The following is a 21609-nucleotide window of genomic DNA, read 5'->3' on the forward strand; positions in this document are numbered from 1 at the left end:
ATAGTTGTTCACACACTTTCAGTAGTTAAGAGTACGCACCAGTTATTTGGGAATTTTACTCATATGGAGCCATCTCATCCGTTTACAATGAGAAGTAAATGAGCCATTATGATATTTCTCTAAATGCATTTATTTTATTTTATTTTTTGTTGTCTTTATCATTTTTAGGTGCAGCAGAAGGAAAGTGGCTTAAAATATAAATCTTTTCTGGACTTCACGGGTCTTGATTTGCAGATCTTCTGGAATTTTTACAGTAAATTAAAGCAAAAGTAGGTCAGAATTTTGTTATAAGGTGATAATCATATAAACACAACTGAAGACATTGAGTTTTGCTATTCTAAATGGATAATTGTTTTCTTCAAGTTTTTTTTTTACTTCCTGTTAGTTTATATTGTTCTGATTTGAAATATTTGGCTATTATGAAAAAGAACATCTAGAAATAAAAATGAACAAAATAATATTTTATAGAAATTACACATTTCTATAAACCACTTTGTTAGGCAGTGTTTTCACAAACATTTTCTCATTTGATTATCATTACAACCTTGTGGGATGAGCGGGTCAAGATCCTCATTTTACAGATGAAGGAACAGGATCAGAAATACCTTTCCTTGCCCCACGGTGGGCAGTCAGACCCTCCCCAGAACAGTGTTCTTTCCCTTCCACCTTTCTGCCTCTCTTGGCATTCTTTCACTGAGCCTGACACCTAGAGGAGAGTCCTTTGTAGGCAGCTATTTGGCTTTGGGGGGGTAAAAGCAACTTGCCTTTTTGCTCTCTGATGTGCTTTGTCTTTCTGTAGCCCAAGGGAAGAATGCGTCTGTGCCCAAACCCTGCTTCTGCAGCTCCTCCAAAGCTGCTTCTGGGTGCTGCAAGGAGACACACCCGCTGCCTCTGAGGATGGGAAGGCTCCACGCCAGAGCCTTCGAGGGGTGGAGGCTGCCAAGGAGCTCTACACACACTTATGTGATGGTAGGGACTGGGCTTTTTCTTTCACGTGACCCTGCACTGTGTCCCGCAGGGCCTCTTGCTGTGGAGAACAGGGGTTCCCTGTGACCATGTAAGCCCAGGCAAGGCGTCTCTTCTTTGGAAAAGGAGTGTTTCCTTTGATCCTCTTTTGAGTCATTATTTTGAGTTCAGGATTTATTCCCTCATCAACACCTTCCTCCTGGTTTCTGATACACAGTTGTGTTATATTGAGAGAAATTGTTATCACACTCTTGAAGCTTTACTTCAGCTAAGACACTGGCATGAGGTTGAGAGATTGAGGGGGAAAGATTGTAATGATAAATTGAGAATAAAACACGTGACCATCCGAGGTTAATTTTAAGTCTTTGCCAAATTATATCTCAAAAGGACAGGGAAATGATGAAATTAAAACTGGTACTTAAAGTCTTTATTTTGGTTAAATGTAAATAAGCAAAAATAATTTTCTTACACTACCTAGTCTCTACAGAAGTATATCTTCTAGTATTAACTACAAAATGGAGAGTAGTTTATAGGCTAGTTAATGCAGATGTATATAATACACACACATGGAGTAAGTGAATAGTTGGACTATATTAAAGTTGATTCCATTTTTCATTTTTATCAGTGGTGGATAGAGTGGATGGAGACTCTGTGTCCATGGAAATATTAAAACAAGAAGTCAGAAATACCCTTCTCAATGGAGCTGCCATCTTTTTTCCCGATCGACAGACCCGGCGGAACCATCTCTTCACCATGATGGTAATTATTTACGTTAAAAGTATGGACTCTATTTCTGAAGTCTATTGGGATAAAATTTATTAGTCTTTGTTTTCTCTGAATATCTTATCAGTTTCAGTTTTTCCAACTGTATTAGAGGTCCTAACCAGTGCTGTAGAACCGGGAAAAGAAAATTTCAGTGTAACAATAGAAAAGAATAAAACAAATAATTATTTATGAATGATATGGTTATAGATTACTTTTTATTGCCTATGTAGAGAAGCAACTAATAGAATTAGTAATAAGAGTTTGACCAACAAAACTAGATAACAGCATTTTTTTTCAGTTTAAGCATCTTTTTAAAAATTAATTTTAACTTTATTAGTTTCAGGTGTACAAAGTGCCATACATCTTTTGGGGGTTGTCTTCTTAAACATTTGGCAGTGAACAAAAGTAAACCTGCCATCTTCTGTTGAGACAGAGGGCTCTGCTCCCTCATAGCACTAGGCCAGGTCTTAGTTGGGCACCATGAGATCGCCTGCCAATGCCAGCTTTCCTCCTGCTTGGAAACAGTGGGCGGTGGCATTTCATGTTGATCTAGGTCGCTGGAATGTCATGGAATAGGTTTTCTGAATGTGCAGTTTCTTGTTTTCTAGAAGAATGTCACCGAGCAGGAGCATAAGCAGTCTCTGCAGCTCACTTTCCGCTCACTATGCACATATTTTAGGTAAGTTTTTAATTCTTTTCAATTGTCCAATATCTCAAATCTTTGCAAAGTTATTTCCTTTAACTAGCCCTTCTTTCCATGTGCTTTGGAGTAACCAGATACTTCCCTCTGCTCGTCCAAGTTTCTGGAGGGAGAGATCACCAGTCACAGGAGTGTCTGAAATAGTAGTGGAATAATCTTGTCAAGAGCTTCATGCAAGTCCCAGTCATTATAAGACAATTATAAGAGATCCCATTAAGGATCTCTTCGAACACTTCAATTTTGAAGTGATTTTTGAAGATAAAAACTGAAGTTGAGGAATTTGGGGTCCTGTACTGAAATCTAAAACCCCATTTCGTTAAAACCCATCTGCAGAAGCACAGAATGGTAGTTTAGCAAAAGAAATGTGCTGGGAGGGCATGATTTAGAGATTTTTGCATGCTCTGACTACCAAAGAAGCTAATGGGCCTGGAGGTTGCATTATTGGAGGTATAGACTCTTGAGGGAGGGAGGAAGGAAACTAATAGCCCAAGCTACTGTCTGCAAGTCACTCTATACTTAGTGTGGATGCCAGACTTAGAGGGCTGTATAAAATGTATTCAGAATCAAGTATCAAGGATGATGAAGGAGGCCAGGGCTGTCATAGGAGGAATATTTGAAGACACTGAGAATGATTAGCCTGGTTGTCAAGATAGCAGTCATGAGATGAGGTGTATTTCCTATTGATGGTAAAGGTGATTTATTCATCAGATTTATTTCTCGGGATCTCTTCTAAGGACTTGAGGATTTATGGGCCTGGGCTTACATAAGGACATGTGGACAGATAGTGACACAGACCTAGCTGGGACCATGGCTTTTTTCCTGACCCCAACTCCTCTCTCACATCCCATAGAACTGACACTGAAATCTTGCTAGGTTGTTTTTTGGAACCTTTTAAGGTAAAAGGAGCATGAAAATCCCCTTCCTGAAATAGGTGTTACGATTCATTTGTGTTCTTTCAGTGATAAGGATCCAGGCGGCCTTCTCCTTCTCCCTGAGAAAGGTGACCTGGACAGCATGAATATTGGCGAAGTGCTGGCGGTCATGAGCACTCTCCTCTCTGTTGCTGCCCGCGAGGTAACTGATAGATGCTCCCTGTGCTTTAGGAGCACATGGCACAGCAGTCTCTGCCCTCCCCTTTAGCCCTCATATACAATACGAAGGGAGCTTTGTCCTCGTGACCCTTAGAGTAGAAAGGGTTCCCAGCCTGCCTTGGCTCCTAATCAGCCAGTTTCTACAAATGACTGAGGGGACACTTTTGTGACAGGTTTTTCCCCACTCATCAGTGTTTTTGCGATTCATCCATATTGGTGCAGGGAAACACTATTCCCTATGTGAATATGCCACAATTTATTTATCCATTTTGCTTTGGAGGAATAGTTGGGTTTCCAGTAACTGCAATTACGTAGCAGTTACGATATGAACATATCTTATGGTTCTTACGTGCAAGAGGTTATCCCTGGAGGTCAGGTGACTCTTCAGAGAAACTTCAGAGAATAAAGATGATGGTTAGAAAGCCATCGGGGGGTGAAGAATTGTTTTTTAAAGTGGGAGAGATTTGACTGAGGGATCAGGGGAAGGAGCCGAAGAGAAAAGGTAATTGGTGGGGTAAGGTTCCTGCAGGGCAGAAGGAACCTTATGGAGTAAACACCATTTGTAAAGGTTCTGAAAAGCTGAGGGCAAAAGGAGGTTTCATAATACTGTCTTTCTTAGTCACTTCTGGTTGAAAGCTCCTTGGTGACCATTCCCCACTTCCCTAGAATTTTTTTGCCAGTGACAGCTGCTGTCTTAAAAAATGCCCTTGGCTGTGTTCTGTGAATGGCCTATTGTGAACACTTCCTCTTTGTCTCCTCCCTCGTAGTGTGAGCTGTTGATGCTGAGTGGGGCCCAAGGGGAGGTGGGCTCTGTGCTCTTCTCCCTGTTCTGGTCCGTCCAAGGCAGCCTGCTCTCCTGGTGCTACCTGCAGCTGAAGAGCTCAGACTCTGGAGCCAAAGACCTTGCCGTTGATCTTATTGAAAAATGTGAGTTTCTGAACAAAAGTCGTGAAAACAAGATGTTTGGGTTTTGACTCTGTGTAAGTACTCGTTTCTTTAGCAGCTCATTTATGGAGTGTGCATATGGCTTTCTTTTCTTGATACAAATCAGATTTGTCTTTTTGCCCAAAGTTTCCTGTTTGAATGCTGTAGTATGCCTGAGTATTTTTTATTGTAGGGTTGAGTACAGTCATACCGCACTCCTCAGTAGAGTCTGTCTTCATTGTTTTAAACAAGTCATCAAAAAGGAAAGTATTAAAGTCGAAGGTATGTGAGCACGGCTGTGACCTTTGCTGATTGCTGAAAATACTCAGATTCATGTCCCGTAAAACCACAGAAAATTACATGTAACTCAGCAGGTTCTGAGAAATCCTATGTGCACAATTCAGTTCCATCAAACTGGGTTTCGGCAGCTATAACAAAAATATTTGCATTGTTGAACCTTGCCACGTAAAGCTTGTCCCACTGGATGGCACACCTAATGATGGGCCCATTGTAAACAAACGGAAAGGAGAGATGGCAGCGGAGCCAGTCAGCCACGTAACTACACTTACGAAAGTGATATCTCCACCTCATTGAAAAGTAGCAAAGGCAAAACAATATAATGAATCAGTCACTTTGAAAGTAATCTTTTACAGAGATTTGCAGCTTTTCACGCCCAGAGGAAAGCATTTACATGACATCTCATGGTCTCATGGTCTTTCTGATGTGTAATTCTTTCCCCAGCTTTGCTCTTGATGATGACCAAGCAAGTGATATTTCTGCCATATAAAATATTAATTATTTTCTTTATGTTTTGGTAGATGTGGAACAGTTTCTGGCAAGCATGAGAGTGATTTTGGAATCGCTTTTGGCACAGTATAGTGGGAAAACCATAGTAGAAAAATTATGTAATTCAGTGTTTTCAATGGCAGCTCGTCAACTGGTAAGACAAAGTGGCAGCCATTTTGCCAATGGGCGGGAGGGGGTTGGTGACCTGCACCCCCAGGCAGAGTCTGAGGTGGACGCTCAGTGCTTTGTTCATCTCCCATTAGGTAATCTTTCTGCTGGACTTCTGCACTTTAGACATTTCCCACTGCACACTCTTGAGAGAGTTCAGTACGCTAACAGAGCTGTTGAAGAAGCTGTGCAGTGACCCTGAAGGCGGATTGAATAAGGTAACTCGAGCTGGCACCTGGACCTGCTGGGCATCCGCTCTTAGGAGCAGTGTGACCATACTTAGTGAAACATACTATGAGCAGTACAGATCCGCACAGATGAATTGCTTCTAGAAGGGCCCTTCTGTATTTTATCAATGGTTTTGCCAATGGGTAAATGCCAATCTGAGTTGATTTGGTGTGGTCAGCATTAGAAAGGAGACACAAAGGCAGCCGTGCACAGATTCATTTCATCATTTTATAGCACATGAGGTGACACAAAAACCATGTAAGTGAATAACCAGATTGAAGTCTAGAAGAGAAAATGTGTGTTGCAAGGCAGATTAGAAGGGTTAGGATTTAAAAGAAGTTCTTCCTCACTTAACCTCATAGGGCACAAACTTTTTGCACTATCTTGTTTGTCTTGCAACAATTCTGTGGAAATAGAAAGGGAATATATTAAAAAGCCAATTTTAAAGGGGAAAAGCAAACACTGAAGAAAAAAAAAGGAGGGAGAAGAATGGATGGGCTCAGATTTGCCACGGTCCCTAACAGGAATTTAGGATCTTTATGTTCCTAATTCTGTTTTTTCCGCTGGAAATTCATGCTAGTAGTGATTTGTAAGAAATAGTTTTGTCATAGTGAGAAAGTAAAAGCTAATCATGGAGTTACTAGGGTGCAGAAAAAATCCACCAGTCTATCTGCTGCCTGCTAAGTATCTGTTGATATGTAGGTGTAGATGGGAATATCAGGTCTGTTTTTAGCCTGTGGGATGATATGTGTAGGGATGTCGTTTAGAGCACGGATATCCCTCCACAGATCATCATCAGAGGTAGGAACACAGTTTCCTGCGCGTGGCTGGATGCAAAGTGATGGAGACCTTTCTTTCTTGACTCATTTGTTTGCATAGCTGGATGTCGAGACTTGGCAACAGGAACGGCCAGTGGTGTTACATACGTGGACTAAGGAGTCTGCCCACAACTATGAAAATAATTGCCATGAGGTGTCTGTCTTTGTTAGCCCGGGGGCAACCTATTTTGAAGTGGAATTTGATGAACGATGTGAAACGGAGAAAAGGTAAGACTCACACGTTCTTCTTTCCCAAAAAATAATGGATCAAAAATGAGAGAAGGAAAGTGATAGAGATTGTACTTTCACAGGTATGATTATCTGGAATTTACCGACACTAGAGGTGGGAAAACACGCTATGACACAAAAGTTGGCACCGATAAATGGCCCAAGGTGAGTGGCCTCAGAAAAAAGATAAAATGCCTACTTCTGCATCAGTTCTTCTCCTTTTGTCAGCCCTCAGGGGGCAATAGATGTATGATCTTTGAAGGGAAGCATTTACGTTATAGTTTGTAAAAGGAAGGGTTTATATCAAAGTTCAGCAAACTACAACCTCTCACCTGTTTTGTAAATAAAAGTTTTTTGGAAGACGGCCATTCCCATTGTTTATGTATCATCTATAGCTGCCTTGGCACTGCAATGGCAGACTTGAGTAGTCGCAACAGAGACTGTATGGCCCAGAAAATAGAATAATTTAGTTCTTCGTAAGAAAAGTTTGCCAACCCCTGGTTTATATCACGTTGTCCATAGTCCTTAGCAAGAAGAGTCTGAGGAGTCCAGGGGGGCCAGACCGTGGTGGTGAAAGCCGAGCCCACCGCACACTTACATAGGTCTGCAGGCTCTCTGGGGCTGGTAGGGTCAGTGCTGCTTCAGACTGTGAGCTTCCCTCTACTGTCAGTGGTCTTGCGTGGGAGCAAAGGAGTGGGCGAGCGTGAGCTCTGGCTGAGTAGATGGGCAGATGGGCATCTGCAGTCTAGAAAACTGTCCATCCGTTTCCTGCCACCTTTGCTTCTTCGTGTGATGCAGTTGTGAATTTTCTCTCAGTCACCCTGCTGTTATTTCTCCTTCAGGAGTTTTGGTAGGGGTGGTAAGCTATAATGGTGACACTATAGACCAATTTTAAATTTAGATTTTTTTGGTGAATCATGAAGAACACGCTTATTACTGGCATGCTGCCTTCTCAAATCTGTTTGACCACATGACTTTTTTGTTTGTTTCTAGAAAGTGACCTTTAAGGCTGGTCCTCGGCTACAATTTCTCTTTCACTCTGACAGCAGTAACAATGAGTGGGGCTACAAATTCACTGTCACTGCCTATGGCCTGCCTGATGTTGCTGTGTCTTGGGGGTTGGATTTACAGCTCCTCATTTCCCGACTGATGGGACGTCTGGCTTCCCAGTGCATGGCACTCAAGTCTGTCCATCGTAAGTGCACATACTGTCCCTTCCCTCCTTGCGACAGCCACATTGAAGGGCAAGATGGTACTCTCTCCCATTAGGTTGTCTCCACATAATGGCAGAGCATTGGTATTGCTAGAATTACCTTTGAGTTTCCTTTACACTAAACCAGAAGACAATGTCCACTTGACACTGGGGAGGGAGCTGGTTTTCAGTAGCGTTGTCATCCTTTTTTTTCGTAAGTGAATTTTGGTATACTCCAACAAGAAGGCAAAAATATAGAATATATTAATTTAACTTTAACTATGTGGGTATTCATGTAAATATGTAAATATATGAATGTGAATTTTGTCTTAAAATGATTTCTTCAACTTTGTTACTAAATTCATCCAAGAAACAAGAATTATACTTCAGAGTAAAACTTTCTAGTGTATTTTATTTCAATATCATCCTGAGTTTTTCTGATTTTAAAAGTAAAATATCATAGAAAAATTTCATAATGTAGAAAAGCCATCCTTCATCCTAACACCCACAGTTACTATTGTTAAAATTTTAATTTATTTCTAGCTAGTCTTTTTTCTACATCTATTCATAAACATAATATATGGGGGGTATTTAATATTATTTTTTACAAAATTTAAATTTACGAAAGTTGACATTTCCCTGTTAAACGTTCCTAAAGGGTCTCCTGTTATATCCTAGCGGTGGTTCACGTTCTCTTTTCAGCGTACTATACAGATTAGCCATTTCCAAGATTCCTTGTAGCTGAAGCTATTCAGCTGAAGCTATAATACTGCAGAATGGCAGTATTTCAGGACTTCCTTATGGCTTGGGTTCATCTGGGGTATGTTTTCATGAAGTTCACAATTGCATTCTGGTAGAGGTGGGCAAATTCGCTCCAAGTCTTATTATTGACCAGTTTTTTAAAACCTCTTTTTCATTAGCTCAAAGACTCAGTGTATTAAGGAGAAAAATAGAGCTCTTTCTCATAAGCCTTCTTCTCTTTCCAGAGTTAGGAGGTAACATGGCAGTACCTCAGGCAAAAATGGCATTGGTCCTAAACTCCCCCTTGTGGAAACCCGTCTTCCGGCACCAAATAAGTCCAGAATTGGCATCAGAAGCAAGCTGGCCCACTCATCCACACCAGGATAGTAAGGAGGTATTTACTCTTCTCTCGTCTTTCTATTTGGAATGGGAAATGTTTACTAATATTTGTTACTTTATAAACATTTGTGTTTATATCTAATCCCCCCTACTAAGCTGTCAGCTCTTTAAAGGCAGAAACCATCTCTTGTTCATTTAGTGTCCCCATTGTGTACCACAGGGGCCACTGTGTAATGGGCATTGAAAACTATTGATTGGCTGGCTACTCAGTGAAATATAGTCGTTGCTCAGTAGATCTCTCTTGGTGGAGTTATTAAACAAACAAGTTGAATCTATTTCTGGTGCCCTGAGTCAAACTTGAGAGTAAATGATATATACTGTGCTTTTTGTTCTCCATGAAATGGTAGCATGATGTAGACTTACGATACTTAAAAAACTGAACAAGTTTGCCTGCTGTCTCTTTTTCATCTCTCCTTCCCTCTGTCTCTGCTCTATTTCTTCTCTCCTCACCCCACCTCGAAGTTTTTCAGTAGTTAATTGCTGAATCCAGGGACTCTTCCTCAGCGTCTCTTCTTCTTTACCTCTCTGTTAAATTTGGTTCCTTCAGACCCTCTCTTCTTTTGATTCCATGATAGTCCACTGTCTTCTCTTACATCTAACCACTCCATCAGCATCCTTTATTGACCTCACTTATTTCTCCTCTAAGCAGTAGGCTTAATTCAGGCTTTCTCCCCTTTCCCACAACCCACCAACACTTTTCCTTCTCTTCTCTCTTCCACTGTAACATCTGTGTGGATAATTCCTCAATGTCAGTTTCCACTCCTGTTTCTTCTCCCAAGCTCCAGTCATGGTCCTCCATCTTCCTGTTAGGCATTTCCATTTCAGTGTTTGGATTCCCTTTAACTCAGAGGTATAAAACCAGGATGCCCCACCCCCATCCCCTGCAACTGCTCACTCCTGTTGTCATCATTGTTTGCCTAGGCACTGAGCCACTGTTGCCTAGCTTCAACCTTTTCCCACTTTAGCCCCACCTTTCCTATCCAGTCAGCTGCAAGCCCTATGGGTTCTTCCTTGTGGTGTTCTTCTCTTTTCGTTCCCTCTGTCTCCGTCTTTCTCCAGGCCCTCATCTTGCACTTACATTGTTACATTGCTACCTACCAAGTTTTTTTTTGTCTTAATCACTGCATTATCTTGTCATTCCACTGCCAAGCACCATTAATGGCTCCCCATTGCCCACAGGGTGAAGTCTAGACTCCTCAGTGTGACAGTCAAGGCTCTCTACAGTCTCCTTTCACCTTACCTATCTGACTCTAGTTCCCACCACTCCCCAGCTGAGACTTCAGGCCAGGTCAGTCTCCCCACTGACTCGTAACTTCCGCTAATGGTTGTGTTCCTCAGGGCCAAACCTGCCCGTCTTCACCATCCAGTCCAAAGCCCATATTCTCCAGGAGGCTTTTCTTAATTACTTTAACCTGCTAGGAACTCTCTCCTGTGAATTCTCAGCACTGGGTGTCCCATCGAGGCATTTGGCACTTCATAATCTTTTGCTTTATGGTGGTGCTAGTTTTAATGCTTTTAATGTTTTATTTATGTTTACCTTTTTTAAATCCATATTTCTGTCTGGTCTCCCCAAAATAGATTTAATCTTCCTGAGAGTATGCACCATGTATTACGCTTCGGCTTCGGCCTAGTAGGTATTCAGTGAATGTTGCTTTTTGAATGACTGTCTTACACATGATTTTTTTTATTGTTGTTCCCAGGTTAAGAACGTCCCTGATGATCCCTGCCACCATTTTCTTCTTGATTTTGCACAGTCAGATCCTGCCCAGAACTTCTGTGGGCCATATTCAGAACTTTTCAAAGGATTCATACAGGCATGTAGAAAACAGGCCCCAAAGACAGATATAGTTGCTGGTTCCACTGTTGACCAAGCTGTGAACGCCACCTTTGCTGCTCTGGTGTATCGCACTCCAGACTTATATGAGAAGCTGCAAAAATATGGTAACTTATATTACAGGGAATATTTTTCATCTGAAGGCCAATTGCTAAGTTTTAAGAAAGCCTATCTTAAGTGAAAAATTTTAAAATATTTTGAAATATAATCATCTTTCTACAACTGTAGACCTCATCTTGCTAGTCCTACTTTGCCAGTCAAAAGATTCAACCAATTTATAGTTAGCAGACTGGAATATATGACACGTAGCCTAATTAGCAGATAATTTGTCTTATCCAAAATGCTAATGGAAAACTGCCTCAAAGCTTAATGGAAAGAAACCTTAGCTTGGGCTATAACCCCAACTCCAAAACTAGAAGTTGTGCAGCTTCAGGTTAATCGGACAACTTTTCTGCACCTTAGTATGCTTCTCTGTAAAAGTTTAGATTTGATTAGCTCTAACATTCTAGGAAATTCCAATTAGCTCTAACATTCTAGGAAATTAAAACCTGAATTGATTAGGTAATTGAATGTGCCAATAACGGAGGAGGAAAATGTAGGTATTAACTCTTTAGATTTGCAGCTTCTTTGTAGAATCATGCCTGCTCGGCATCCTTTGTCGACAGCCTGCCCCTCACCATTCTTTTCTTCGTGTCCCCCAGGGACACCATCTCTGCGAATTTACTGTGAATGTAGCTTGCAGCCTAACAGGACTACAGGAGGGAGAGTCTCTCTCTACTCGTAATCGTTCACGGGAAAAACATTCCGAACCCTACTTAACGATGACGTATGGGTTTTCCCAAGCACTTTGGTAGAGTTTGTGTTCTTTCCATGGTGCAGAGGAAACAAGCTGGAACAAATGCTTCCTTTCATTAGAGTGGGAAATTGACTATTGCTTGTATTATTATTTTTATTATTATTATCATTAGGACTAGTACTGATGTTATTAATATTGATATTATTATCACTGCTACCTTTATTGCTGAGTCCTTTGGATCTCATTGCAAAGTTTATTTCCTGATTTCTAAAAAGTCTTGATTACTCCCTCAGTTCTTAATAGGACAAGAAGCTGCTCTAATACATAAAGCTACGTCGAGGCATGAGTGCTTTATGGAAACAGCTGTCATATGGAAGAGTGTATCTCTCCTGGGGGGTGGGTTTTGAAAATAATTTCAGTATATGTTTCATAATCAAATTGTAGTAAGAGAACTGATATGTTACCCGTGGGAACTTTCAGTAGAGTGATAAAAGCCTTGTGAGTTAAAAGCTGAGAAACAGACTGTCTCTGGCTGAGGGAGAGTTCCCCAGCTTCTTTTCAAATCATATTCAGATATTACATACCTGTCTGTGGTAGAGAAACACACAAATAAATCTGAGAATTAGAAGTATTTCACTGAATGTGGGATATTTCGCAAATACCACTGTTGCTTGCAGGAGGCACACTTGGTCTCAGTCTTTCTGTCCCTGCCTTTCAGGGCTATTTGTGGGTTCTTCACTATTGAGCCATTTTGACAGTGGTCTCTGTATAGCTAATTTGTGTATTTTTGCCTAAAAATTGGTCACCTTTTTGGGTTAGCAATGTATGGGAGGAGTTTTTCAACTAGCCTATAAGTTGCAGGAGAGCAGGGACCATGTCTGTTTTTGTCAATATTGTATTCCCAGTGCTTGATATAGGGCCCAGCACTTTCTAGGTGTGCAGAAAATACTCATTGCATCACACGTGGGTGCAACAGAGAGCTTCACACCTTCTAGACATTATGTTATCCTTTGGTTTTCAGGTGAAGGGAAGGGGCAGGCCTCATAGGTCTTTCTTTAAAAAAAATAAAACTACAACTTTTTTGTTAGTTTTCAAATTATAAAAATAATACCCAGGGGTGTAAATGTCTAACTATTACATTGTTTTATACACCTGAAACTAATAAAAAATAAAAATAATACTCATTCATGTAGAAACTTACAAAATACAGAAAAGTTTAAAATAATTATCAACTATAATTCTCACCACTTTGAGAACAACTCTATTAACATTTTTCTATATATCTACCTGGCCTTTTATCTAGGTATATTTGTGTGTGTGTGTGTGTGTGTGTGTGTGTGTGTGTGTGTATGTATACATACACATATATATACACACACACACATCATGTTTTTATATGTTTTATATTATCTTTTAAAATAAGATAATTTTGTTTATATTGTTTTATAACCAGTTTTTTTACTTAACATATACCATGAACTTTTTTCCCTGTCAGTAATTATCTTTTACTCACTTTTGATATTCTTTATTTTCCTTTTAATATTTTTTACATCCTACTTTTATATTTTTACTTGTCATATTTTACTCATTTCAATAGTATATCTATTTCAGGTGTTGTTCATTTGAAAAAAGTTAGTTTGCAGTAACACAGATAAGCCATGAAACGCATTTGTGGCTTAATTGATTGGTTTTTTTCCCCAAGCCTCTATTACCATGGGCAATGTGAGAGTATTAGGGGAAGGACTTTTACTGTGGGTTCGGAGCTTTAGAAGCTACTTTGTGTTTAATGTTGCAATAGCGAATTATGTTAAGTGAGTGTAATCTCTTTGTCTCTCTTTTCCCCAGTAAATAGTGGGGGCAAGACAGCCCTGAGTGAGGAGTTTGCACACGTGTATTCCTTGGCCGATGGGATTCGAATATGGATGGTAAGATTTTTTTTTTTTGCATGCAACTTTTATGTATTTTGAATTTCCCCACCATGATATCATGGAATTAAGGTAAGTAGCTCTCTTCTCAAGAATATAATTTTAAGACTATGTTCTTGAAAGTTTAGTGACATGAATGGATATAAAATAATTTACAACTCTTGAAATCATAATTTGGTGAGTGTTGAGAGTGTTCAGAGTAAATAGGGTTCAGTTGAGCCCCTTTCCCTGCTCAGTAACCCCAAAGGCCACTCTGTGGAACCTCTTCGCCTGAGAGGGAAAGCGTTGCTTTAGATACTGGGCAACTACTGACGGTTTTAGTCAGTGAGAGGCCTCTCTCCAAGGAAAAGCCTTTCTGCATTTTAGTAAAGTGGTTCTATAGCATCGTTTGTGACTGTAATGAACTGGAAGAACAAAATACACATTGATTGGTAGGAGAACAGACAGAACGAATGTGCATTATATTACTTTGTAATACTATAGTACAGTGTAAAATGATAATACTGTTATTACAATGAAAATGAGTGAAGAGAGCTACATGTGTCAGCATGAAGGGTGCTCATGAAATGAGCAAATAATAGCAAGTTGTAGAAGAATGCATACGTATAGTGTTTCTTCTATAAGATTTAAACACAAACCAAATCTATATGTTATGTACATAAATATGTAGTAAAAATATACAGATACATGGAAATGACAAACACCAAAATCAGGAGAATTGTTATTTCTTAGGCATGTAGATGAATACCTACACATCAGTATTATTTTTTATATATTTATAATCATCTTAAATATTGTACAGTAATTGGGGGGGAAATGTTATATAACTTAGTAGAGGATCGATAATGAGATTGAAATCAGGAGACTAATTGTGATAATTAAATGAGGATGGCTTCTGCTACTTAGAAGATAAAATAATTAGACTTGGTGATTAATGTAAGTGGTGAACAAGAGGATGGGATTTAGAACCGTTCCATGTTCCTGGTTTGGGTAACTTGGTGGGTGGTGAAAGCATTGACCAGAATAGGAAAAATGGTCTTGGAGATCTGGGAGGGGGGAGGCCAGTTCAGTTTGGGACATGTTGAGTGTGAGGACCTCTAGGTGACCTGAGACATCTAGCTGGAAGAATTTAGTAAAAATGAAAGAATCTAAATGGCTGCTGCTTCATGGAAATGTCAAGGCCAAGAGGATAACTTCAAATCATTGGTAATAGTTTTGTTTTTAATGTATGAGTTTATCTAGGAACAGACAACCTTTCACAGGACTCACAATGATTAGAACATACTTAGTACCCAAAAGTACTGGATAGCTAGATGGAGACCAAAATGAACAGGATCTCTCAAAAGAAACTAAAAGGTATCCTCATCAGAATGGTAGGAAGAGAATCAAGTGTTGGCAGAGAAACCAAAGCAGTAGCAGCTTAAGAAAAAGAGTGTCTGATAAAGTCAGCTACCACAGACAGTTCACGTGAAAAGGATGTGGCAGTTGACAAGGCAGGTTGTGGATTATGCTTCTGGATGAGCAGAGGACAGCCTGCTAACGCTGGACAGGATGCCAGGCTTCTCGCCTTCTCTGGCCTCTCGCCATCACACATGGCCTTCTGCCGGCCGTCAGCATGCAGCCCGCCCTCCGACCACTGACTGCACTGGTGCCAGTACCACCGCTGTCTGCCCGCAGTCTCACCATCACTCAGAGGTGTCCCCGCATTCAAGGTAGAATAGAGATCAGGTTTTGGTCCGACCTTTGCAGCAAACCGGGTGTGTGACCCTTGCAAGACCCTTCACTTCTCTGTATCTCTTTATCTGTAGTAGGTCAGCTTTAGGTAAGGGCCCCTCCAGCCCCAGTGTTCCAGAATTTTTAAATTAACATGCTCATGGGTCCAAACCCCTCCCAAATAACGCCTAGCTGAAGAGAAAGTAGTTGTGCAGATACCCCTGTAGACATCTTCATAGCCCGGTTTACTTGTAGGACTAACAAGAGCAGCTTAGTTCTGTGTCCTCACCAGCTGGACAGTAGCTGGGAAGTTCGCCATGCTTCCAACACTGTGTGCTTTTGAAGCAGTTTGCTATAGCCCCCCTTGCTGCCCTGTCTGGACAGCCTAACTATGTGGCTCCAATCCTCCCCCCAGTTAGAGATGAAACAGAAGTCCCTGATGAGCCTGGGGAATGAGGCAGAAGAAAAACTCGCGTCAGAAGCTGCTGAGGCGAACCCTGAGAGCCTGGGTGAGTGTGCCGACGCTGTTGTCACCACCGTTTCCATTTCATAGAAAACCAGTGACCGTCTTCTGGATAGATTAGTCTAGTTGAAGCTGGGTGGGCTTTGGGAAAGTAATGCAGGCATTCAGTTGTAGTTTCCAAGGATGTGGAAACTTTCTTTTTTACTTCTTTCTAATTACTTCTCTTAAGAGGCATCAGGTGCTTTTAGAACGATACCTTGCTATGTTTTGAAAGTGTGTCACATTGAATAATATTCAATGAAATTAAGGAATTACTGTTCTTTTTTTTTGATGATGTCATGGTATGTTAGTTTTTAAAACTCCCTTTATTATTTATTTGTTTGTTTATTTATTTACTTATTTTTAGAGAAATATACTGAAGTTCTTAACAGATGAAATAATGTGATGCTTGGGCATGGGGAGTGGATGGGGATGAAACAAGACTGGCCTTGGGTTGATAACTGTTGAAGCCGGGTGAGGGGTACATGGAAGGCTCGTTACATTATTCTCTCTCTCTCTCTCTCTCTCTCTCTCTGTCTCTGTCTCTGTCTCTGTCTCTCTCTGTATATATATATATATATATAATATATATAATATATGTATATATATTACATATATATATGTGTGTGTGTGTTTTAAAATGTCCACAATAAAAAAAATGTTTAAGTGTGCTGATACTGCTGGGAAGATTTTGATTTGTATAATGAGATAAATTTGATTCTATTCTGTCGGTAGATACGTATATCACTGTATTAAGGGAGGTGTTTCTTGTCCTAAATTATAGAGTTTAAATAGATAATTTTCTCTCTAAAACTAGGCAATAAGTTTAATTTTGACTTTTTTCCATTATCTTTCTTTTTGCTTTTAGCGAAAGAATGTATTCAGAAGAGTCTTCTATTACTAAAATTTTTGCCCATGGGTACAAGTTCAAAAGAAAGCTGTGACAAGTTGGTGACTACAGATGAAACCAATCACCTGCAGCCACTTGACAAGCGCCGTAGGACAAGCTCTGTGGTGGAGGAGCATTTTCAAGCCTCGGCGTCTCCCATTGAAGCAGCTCCCCCTGCTGCAGCAGACAGGGGTCCTGGCTTGGATGTCCAGCCAAAGCTGCCATCCAGCAGTGGCCCTCCTGCCACAGAAGTGTCCTCTGCCACAGTTGAAGAACCCTCATCACCTTCCACTCCCACCCGGCGGCCTCCCTTCACCCGAGGGCGACTCCGGCTGCTTTCCTTCCGCTCAATGGAGGAGGCCAGACCGGTGCCCACAGTGAAGGAGAAATACCCCATGCTGAAGGATGTCATGGACTTCATTAAAGATCAGTCACTCTCCCACGAGAGGTGAGCCAGGCATGACCTTCCCAGCATTTTCTTTTTTCTAAGCCATAAGTACCCAGTCTAGTCAAACGCTTAAAGTTCCTGTTAAAAGTGAGCAAAAAGCATTTGAAGGACAGATCAAGATTTGTTTTAGAATGTTCAGAAAAAAATTTTTTTCTTTTAAAGAAGTATTCTTTCACTTAAAATTTGTACATAGTACTGCATATAAATTACATCTCAATAATGTACTGTTAGGATTTAAAAAAAAACAAAGAAACATTTGGTAGCTGCCACTTATAAATTTGTCTTATTTTAACCCTGGGAGAAATTTAGAATTTGATATTTTCTGTCAAAATTATTTGTAAATGGGCCTGCATCTCTGGACGTATTACATGTGTTGATTTCCTGTCCTGAGAATTAAGGTTTATCTCTCTGGGGAAGTAAAGATATCAAAGTTCCTTTTTAATTAACTAATTTTTTCATATGGGTTGTTGGGCTTCTGGACAGGTGGTATGAATCGATGTGTAATGCTGTCGTGTGATGCCTAAAAGCAGCAAACATCCTGATATCCTGCCTGAGGGATGTTTCTGATCCCTCACAATAGTATTTCCTTTGTATTAATATGGCATCAGAACTTGGGTGGGGGTATGTTTTCTTTCTGCTCCAGCTCAAGAGTTTTCTGAGTGTTCCTGACTTGAGTTCTGTCTCCAGTGTTATAAAGGTTCTTTCCTTGAGGAAAGCCCAGGCTCAGAGCGTCCTGGAGGTCCTGAGGATAATTCAGTACTGCGCAGAATCCCTTGGTCAGCCTCACTGCTTCCATCCGCCTTACATACTTTTCCTGTTGGAACTTCTGACCTGCCAGAAAGAGTTTACCAAGTACGTGTAAACTGCACGTCTGCCAGGAAGACACGCAGGGGTCTTTGGAAAACAATCCTCTTGTCTTCTCAGTGAACAATTCTGTCGTTTCCATGTAGGAAGCAAATTTACGTTTTTAGTCAATTCATTCTCTTCCCCAAAGGAAAAATGGGCTCTATTCTATGCTCTTAATAAGTAAATACCAGGAACATGTTGATTCTTCCTGGTGAGTTTATCAGCTTTATTCTACCAGACAGACAATGAGGATTGTGTTCCTCCGGTTCCCATACTCATCATTTGGCTCCTAGAAACTGTGAGCTAATTTTAATGCTCATTTACAGTAATGACATTCGTCTAAGTACCTCTCAAGATTGGTCTACCCTGCACTCCATAAATATTTTCTGAGCGTAAACTATGCCAGGCACTGCTCTAGGTGTTACGTATACAGCAGTAGACAGGCACACAGGCCCTTGAATGTATAATATTGAGAAGAGACAGACAATTAAAATATATATATATATCTCAGTCTCAGTGATGTTGCTAAGTGGTGATTTCACACAGAGTGATGTAGTTTGGGTGGTCAGGAGGAGAACATGACGTGTAAACTAAGAGATGACTGACCAGCTGAGATGGGGGCTGGGGGAAGAGCTCTACCGGCAGAAGAAACAGCACAAAGGCCCTAGGCTGGATGATCAGCCCAAGGAACAGAAAGAAAACCAGTGTGTCAGTGAGGGGGGGGGAATGAGAGGAGACGAGTTCAGAGAATTAGGCAGGGCCCATCAGAAGGCGTGGTAGCATGTAACGTATAGTATTTAGATGTTTTTACTGAGTTGTTGATAGGAAACCCCTAGAGAATTCTAAGCTCAGGAGGAACACACTGTGAATGATATTCATAAAGATACTTCTGGCTACTATGTGAAAAAGAGCGGAAGTAAGAAAAGTGGTTAAGAGATTGTTGCAGTAGTCCAGGCCAGAGATGGTGGTGATTTGGGCCAGGGAATAGTACTGGAGATGGAGAGAAAAGGATGAGATTCACGATTTATTTTAGAGGTAGAATTGTCAAGACTTGCTGATGGATGAGTTGTAGCGGGTGACTGAGAGGAATCATGGGGAAAGAAACTCCTAGGGTTTTGGCTTGAGCAGTTGGATGAATGGTGGTGCATTTTATGGAGGAGAAGAGTATGGAAGAAACAGATTGGTGTGAAAAGCAAAAGTTTTGATTGGCCATGTTAAGTTTGAATGACTTCTTTCACATCTAAGTAAAGGAGATGAAGGAGTAGCCATCAAGAAGGAAAGCTAGGGAATGGTGGTGTCAGAACCCAAGAAAAAACTGTATCTCCAAAGATAGGACTGGTCACTTGTGTCAAATGCTGATGTGAGAGGCCGTGCAAGAGAAGAATGCTCTGCATTTGGTAACAGTCTTACTGGAGCCATGGGGCCAATTGGAGTGGGTTGAGAAGAGAATGGGGTGTGATAAAATGGAGAGACAGCCTACAAACATTATTCAAGAAATTTGTCCTTAAAGCGGAGCAGAGGAAGAGTGTGGTAATTGGAGGGGATGGGGGATCCATGAAGGGTTTGCAGGAGGCATGTGAGTGTGTTGTATGCTGGTGGGAATGAGTCGTAATGAGGACAACTTCATGCAGGAAGAGAGGGATCAGTGCAGTGGCAGCTGCTGAAGTAGAGAAGCTCCGTGGACGGAGCCAGGGAGAGACCGTACCTGTGATGGCGTGGCTGGAGAGGCAACAGGGCTGGTCGGTCTGGTGGTACAAAGGTGGGGGAATTCCTGTGTGGTAACTTCTATTTTTAAAAAGTGATAGTCATCAGCTAAAAATGAAGATTTAGGATGAGGTGGTGGCAGTTTAAGGAGAAGCAGAAAGGTTTGAAGTAGTAATAATACTTGAAGAAGCCAATCTGATTGCCTGACAATTTTGAGTGCCTATTTGAGAATTATGGCAGTGAATTTAAAGTGATACTACTCAGCGTGGTTATGTGGTGTGTCCTCTAGCAACACTTAGCTGTTTTGAGTTGGTGTAAGACTTCTCAGGCGAGTGCCTGGAGCGAGAGAGCAACAAGGGAGTTGGTGATGGCTGAGGTGTGATGACGGCAATAAACCATGGAATCTAAGCTGAATATGGAGCGAAGCGATAGCGTGGTGGTAGGTCGTGAACATGAGGCCGCATCGTGGCACGGGTCCCACTGGGATTGAGGACGTTGTGGGAATCCCGGCGTAGGTGAGCAGGAAGAGAGGTCGGGGTCAGAGTAGGTGCTCTGAAGTCCAGAGTTCTGAGGTAATGCCACTCCTGTGATGACAAGGTGAAGGAAGTGACGTCAGGTGGCTGAGGGGATGGAGGGGAAGCCGGCAGAGAATCCAGGCCCACAGGGACTGGGGCATCCTTCCCATGGATGTTGACGTCTCCAAGGTGACCCAGATCAGGTAGAAAAGACAGTGAGCTTGGTGCGAAAGTTGTCAATGAAGGGTGGGCATGACTCTGGAGAGGATTAAATGAGGTACCTTGTGAAGAAGACCACGGTGCCTGGCACTCAGGTCGTGGGGGGAAGGGTGCTTTTCATATTAACAAATATTCCATATTCCTGTGGGCGGCCCTCTTGACCCAGGCAGACACTCACTTGCTGTTTTGTCTGTTACTTTCTAAAGTCACTGTATTTGCATTTACTTAAGTTTCTGCGCCACTTAGCTTGCTGCTTCTTGGCTCTTTTTCACGTAAGGAATAAGATAATTAAGTAAATGATGTTCTGACAATTAAGTGATTGGTGATTTCCTCTGTTTCCAGTTATTTTGGACACTTGGAGGGCTGCGGTGCAGATCTACACAAAGAAATTCGAGACACTTACTATCGATTTGTTCTCTTTTTGGTCAAAGCAATTAAAGGATTTAGTAGCATAAACGACAGGTACTGGATAACTATAATTTCTAGAGAAAAAATTGTTTTTGTCTTTTCTGATTTTAAAAGACATTCAATGTTGAAAATATACATAAGTAACAAGAGTAAAATGAAAATAACCCCTAATCTTACCATCTAGAGCTAATTGCTAATGTTAAATTATTAGTGTTTTTTCTCCCAGCCTTTTTTCTATATGGCATGTAGTTTTTTAAAGGGGATGGGTCTCGGTTTATCTAAGAATTTGTAACCTGTTATTTTCAGTTTCTGATGTATTATGTTCAGTTTTAAAACAAGTTATATACTAACAATGGTCACCCCAATAAACTTTAATTTAAAAAAAAAAAACCAAGCCACACAGTTCTCCTCCATAGTAAGTGGTTTAGGTATAAACCTTAAATCAAATGATTCTTCTGTTTGATGATTCTTCTCTACATCTAAGTTGCATAACCTGAGCTAATTTGGGGCCGGCCCTACTCTTGCTATTTTTTGAGAGGTGATTTTTACCACTCAGTCCTTTACTATCAGACGTCCCCAGTGGTAATCCTGGCAGGGTGGAAACCTCACTCTCTGCTTTCAGAACTCTTCTGTTTAAGCTACCCTTTGAAGAGGGTTTGTATGGAGTAGGAGAAACTCAAGAGGAGGTTGGTTATAAGGAACCCAGACCAGCAATCGGGAGTGCCTTTGTGCTTTCCACTTCCAGTCAAACCAGGTCTCTAACTTGGGTTGCGTCTGTTGTCTCCTTTGGTGACGGGCAGCTCG

General features: G+C 41.0%; 1 protein-coding gene across 3 annotated transcripts in view; it reads left to right on the forward strand.

Annotated features, from left to right (window-relative positions):
* Positions 1-21609, forward strand: part of ZZEF1 (zinc finger ZZ-type and EF-hand domain containing 1) — a 102361-nt gene that overhangs the window by 41352 nt on the left and 39400 nt on the right. Inside the window, exons 14-31 of one of the 3 annotated variants that reach the window (XM_081027409.1) lie at positions 169-269; positions 800-969; positions 1592-1725; positions 2340-2410; positions 3391-3505; positions 4290-4449; positions 5265-5386; positions 5496-5618; positions 6508-6674; positions 6758-6839; positions 7668-7869; positions 8853-9001; positions 10707-10947; positions 13482-13561; positions 15690-15783; positions 16645-17113; positions 17801-17965; positions 20740-20859. In XM_081027409.1, the coding sequence (XP_080883535.1) occupies positions 169-269; positions 800-969; positions 1592-1725; positions 2340-2410; positions 3391-3505; positions 4290-4449; positions 5265-5386; positions 5496-5618; positions 6508-6674; positions 6758-6839; positions 7668-7869; positions 8853-9001; positions 10707-10947; positions 13482-13561; positions 15690-15783; positions 16645-17113; positions 17801-17965; positions 20740-20859 (2765 nt within the window). The remainder of the gene's footprint in view (positions 1-168; positions 270-799; positions 970-1591; positions 1726-2339; positions 2411-3390; positions 3506-4289; positions 4450-5264; positions 5387-5495; positions 5619-6507; positions 6675-6757; positions 6840-7667; positions 7870-8852; positions 9002-10706; positions 10948-13481; positions 13562-15689; positions 15784-16644; positions 17114-17800; positions 17966-20739; positions 20860-21609) is intronic. The other 2 variants (XM_081027411.1, XM_081027410.1) reach the window with 2 other exon arrangements.

This window comes from Rhinolophus hipposideros (assembly GCF_964194185.1).
Source record: "Rhinolophus hipposideros genome assembly, chromosome: 20".
Classification (NCBI taxonomy): Eukaryota; Metazoa; Chordata; class Mammalia; order Chiroptera; family Rhinolophidae; genus Rhinolophus; species Rhinolophus hipposideros.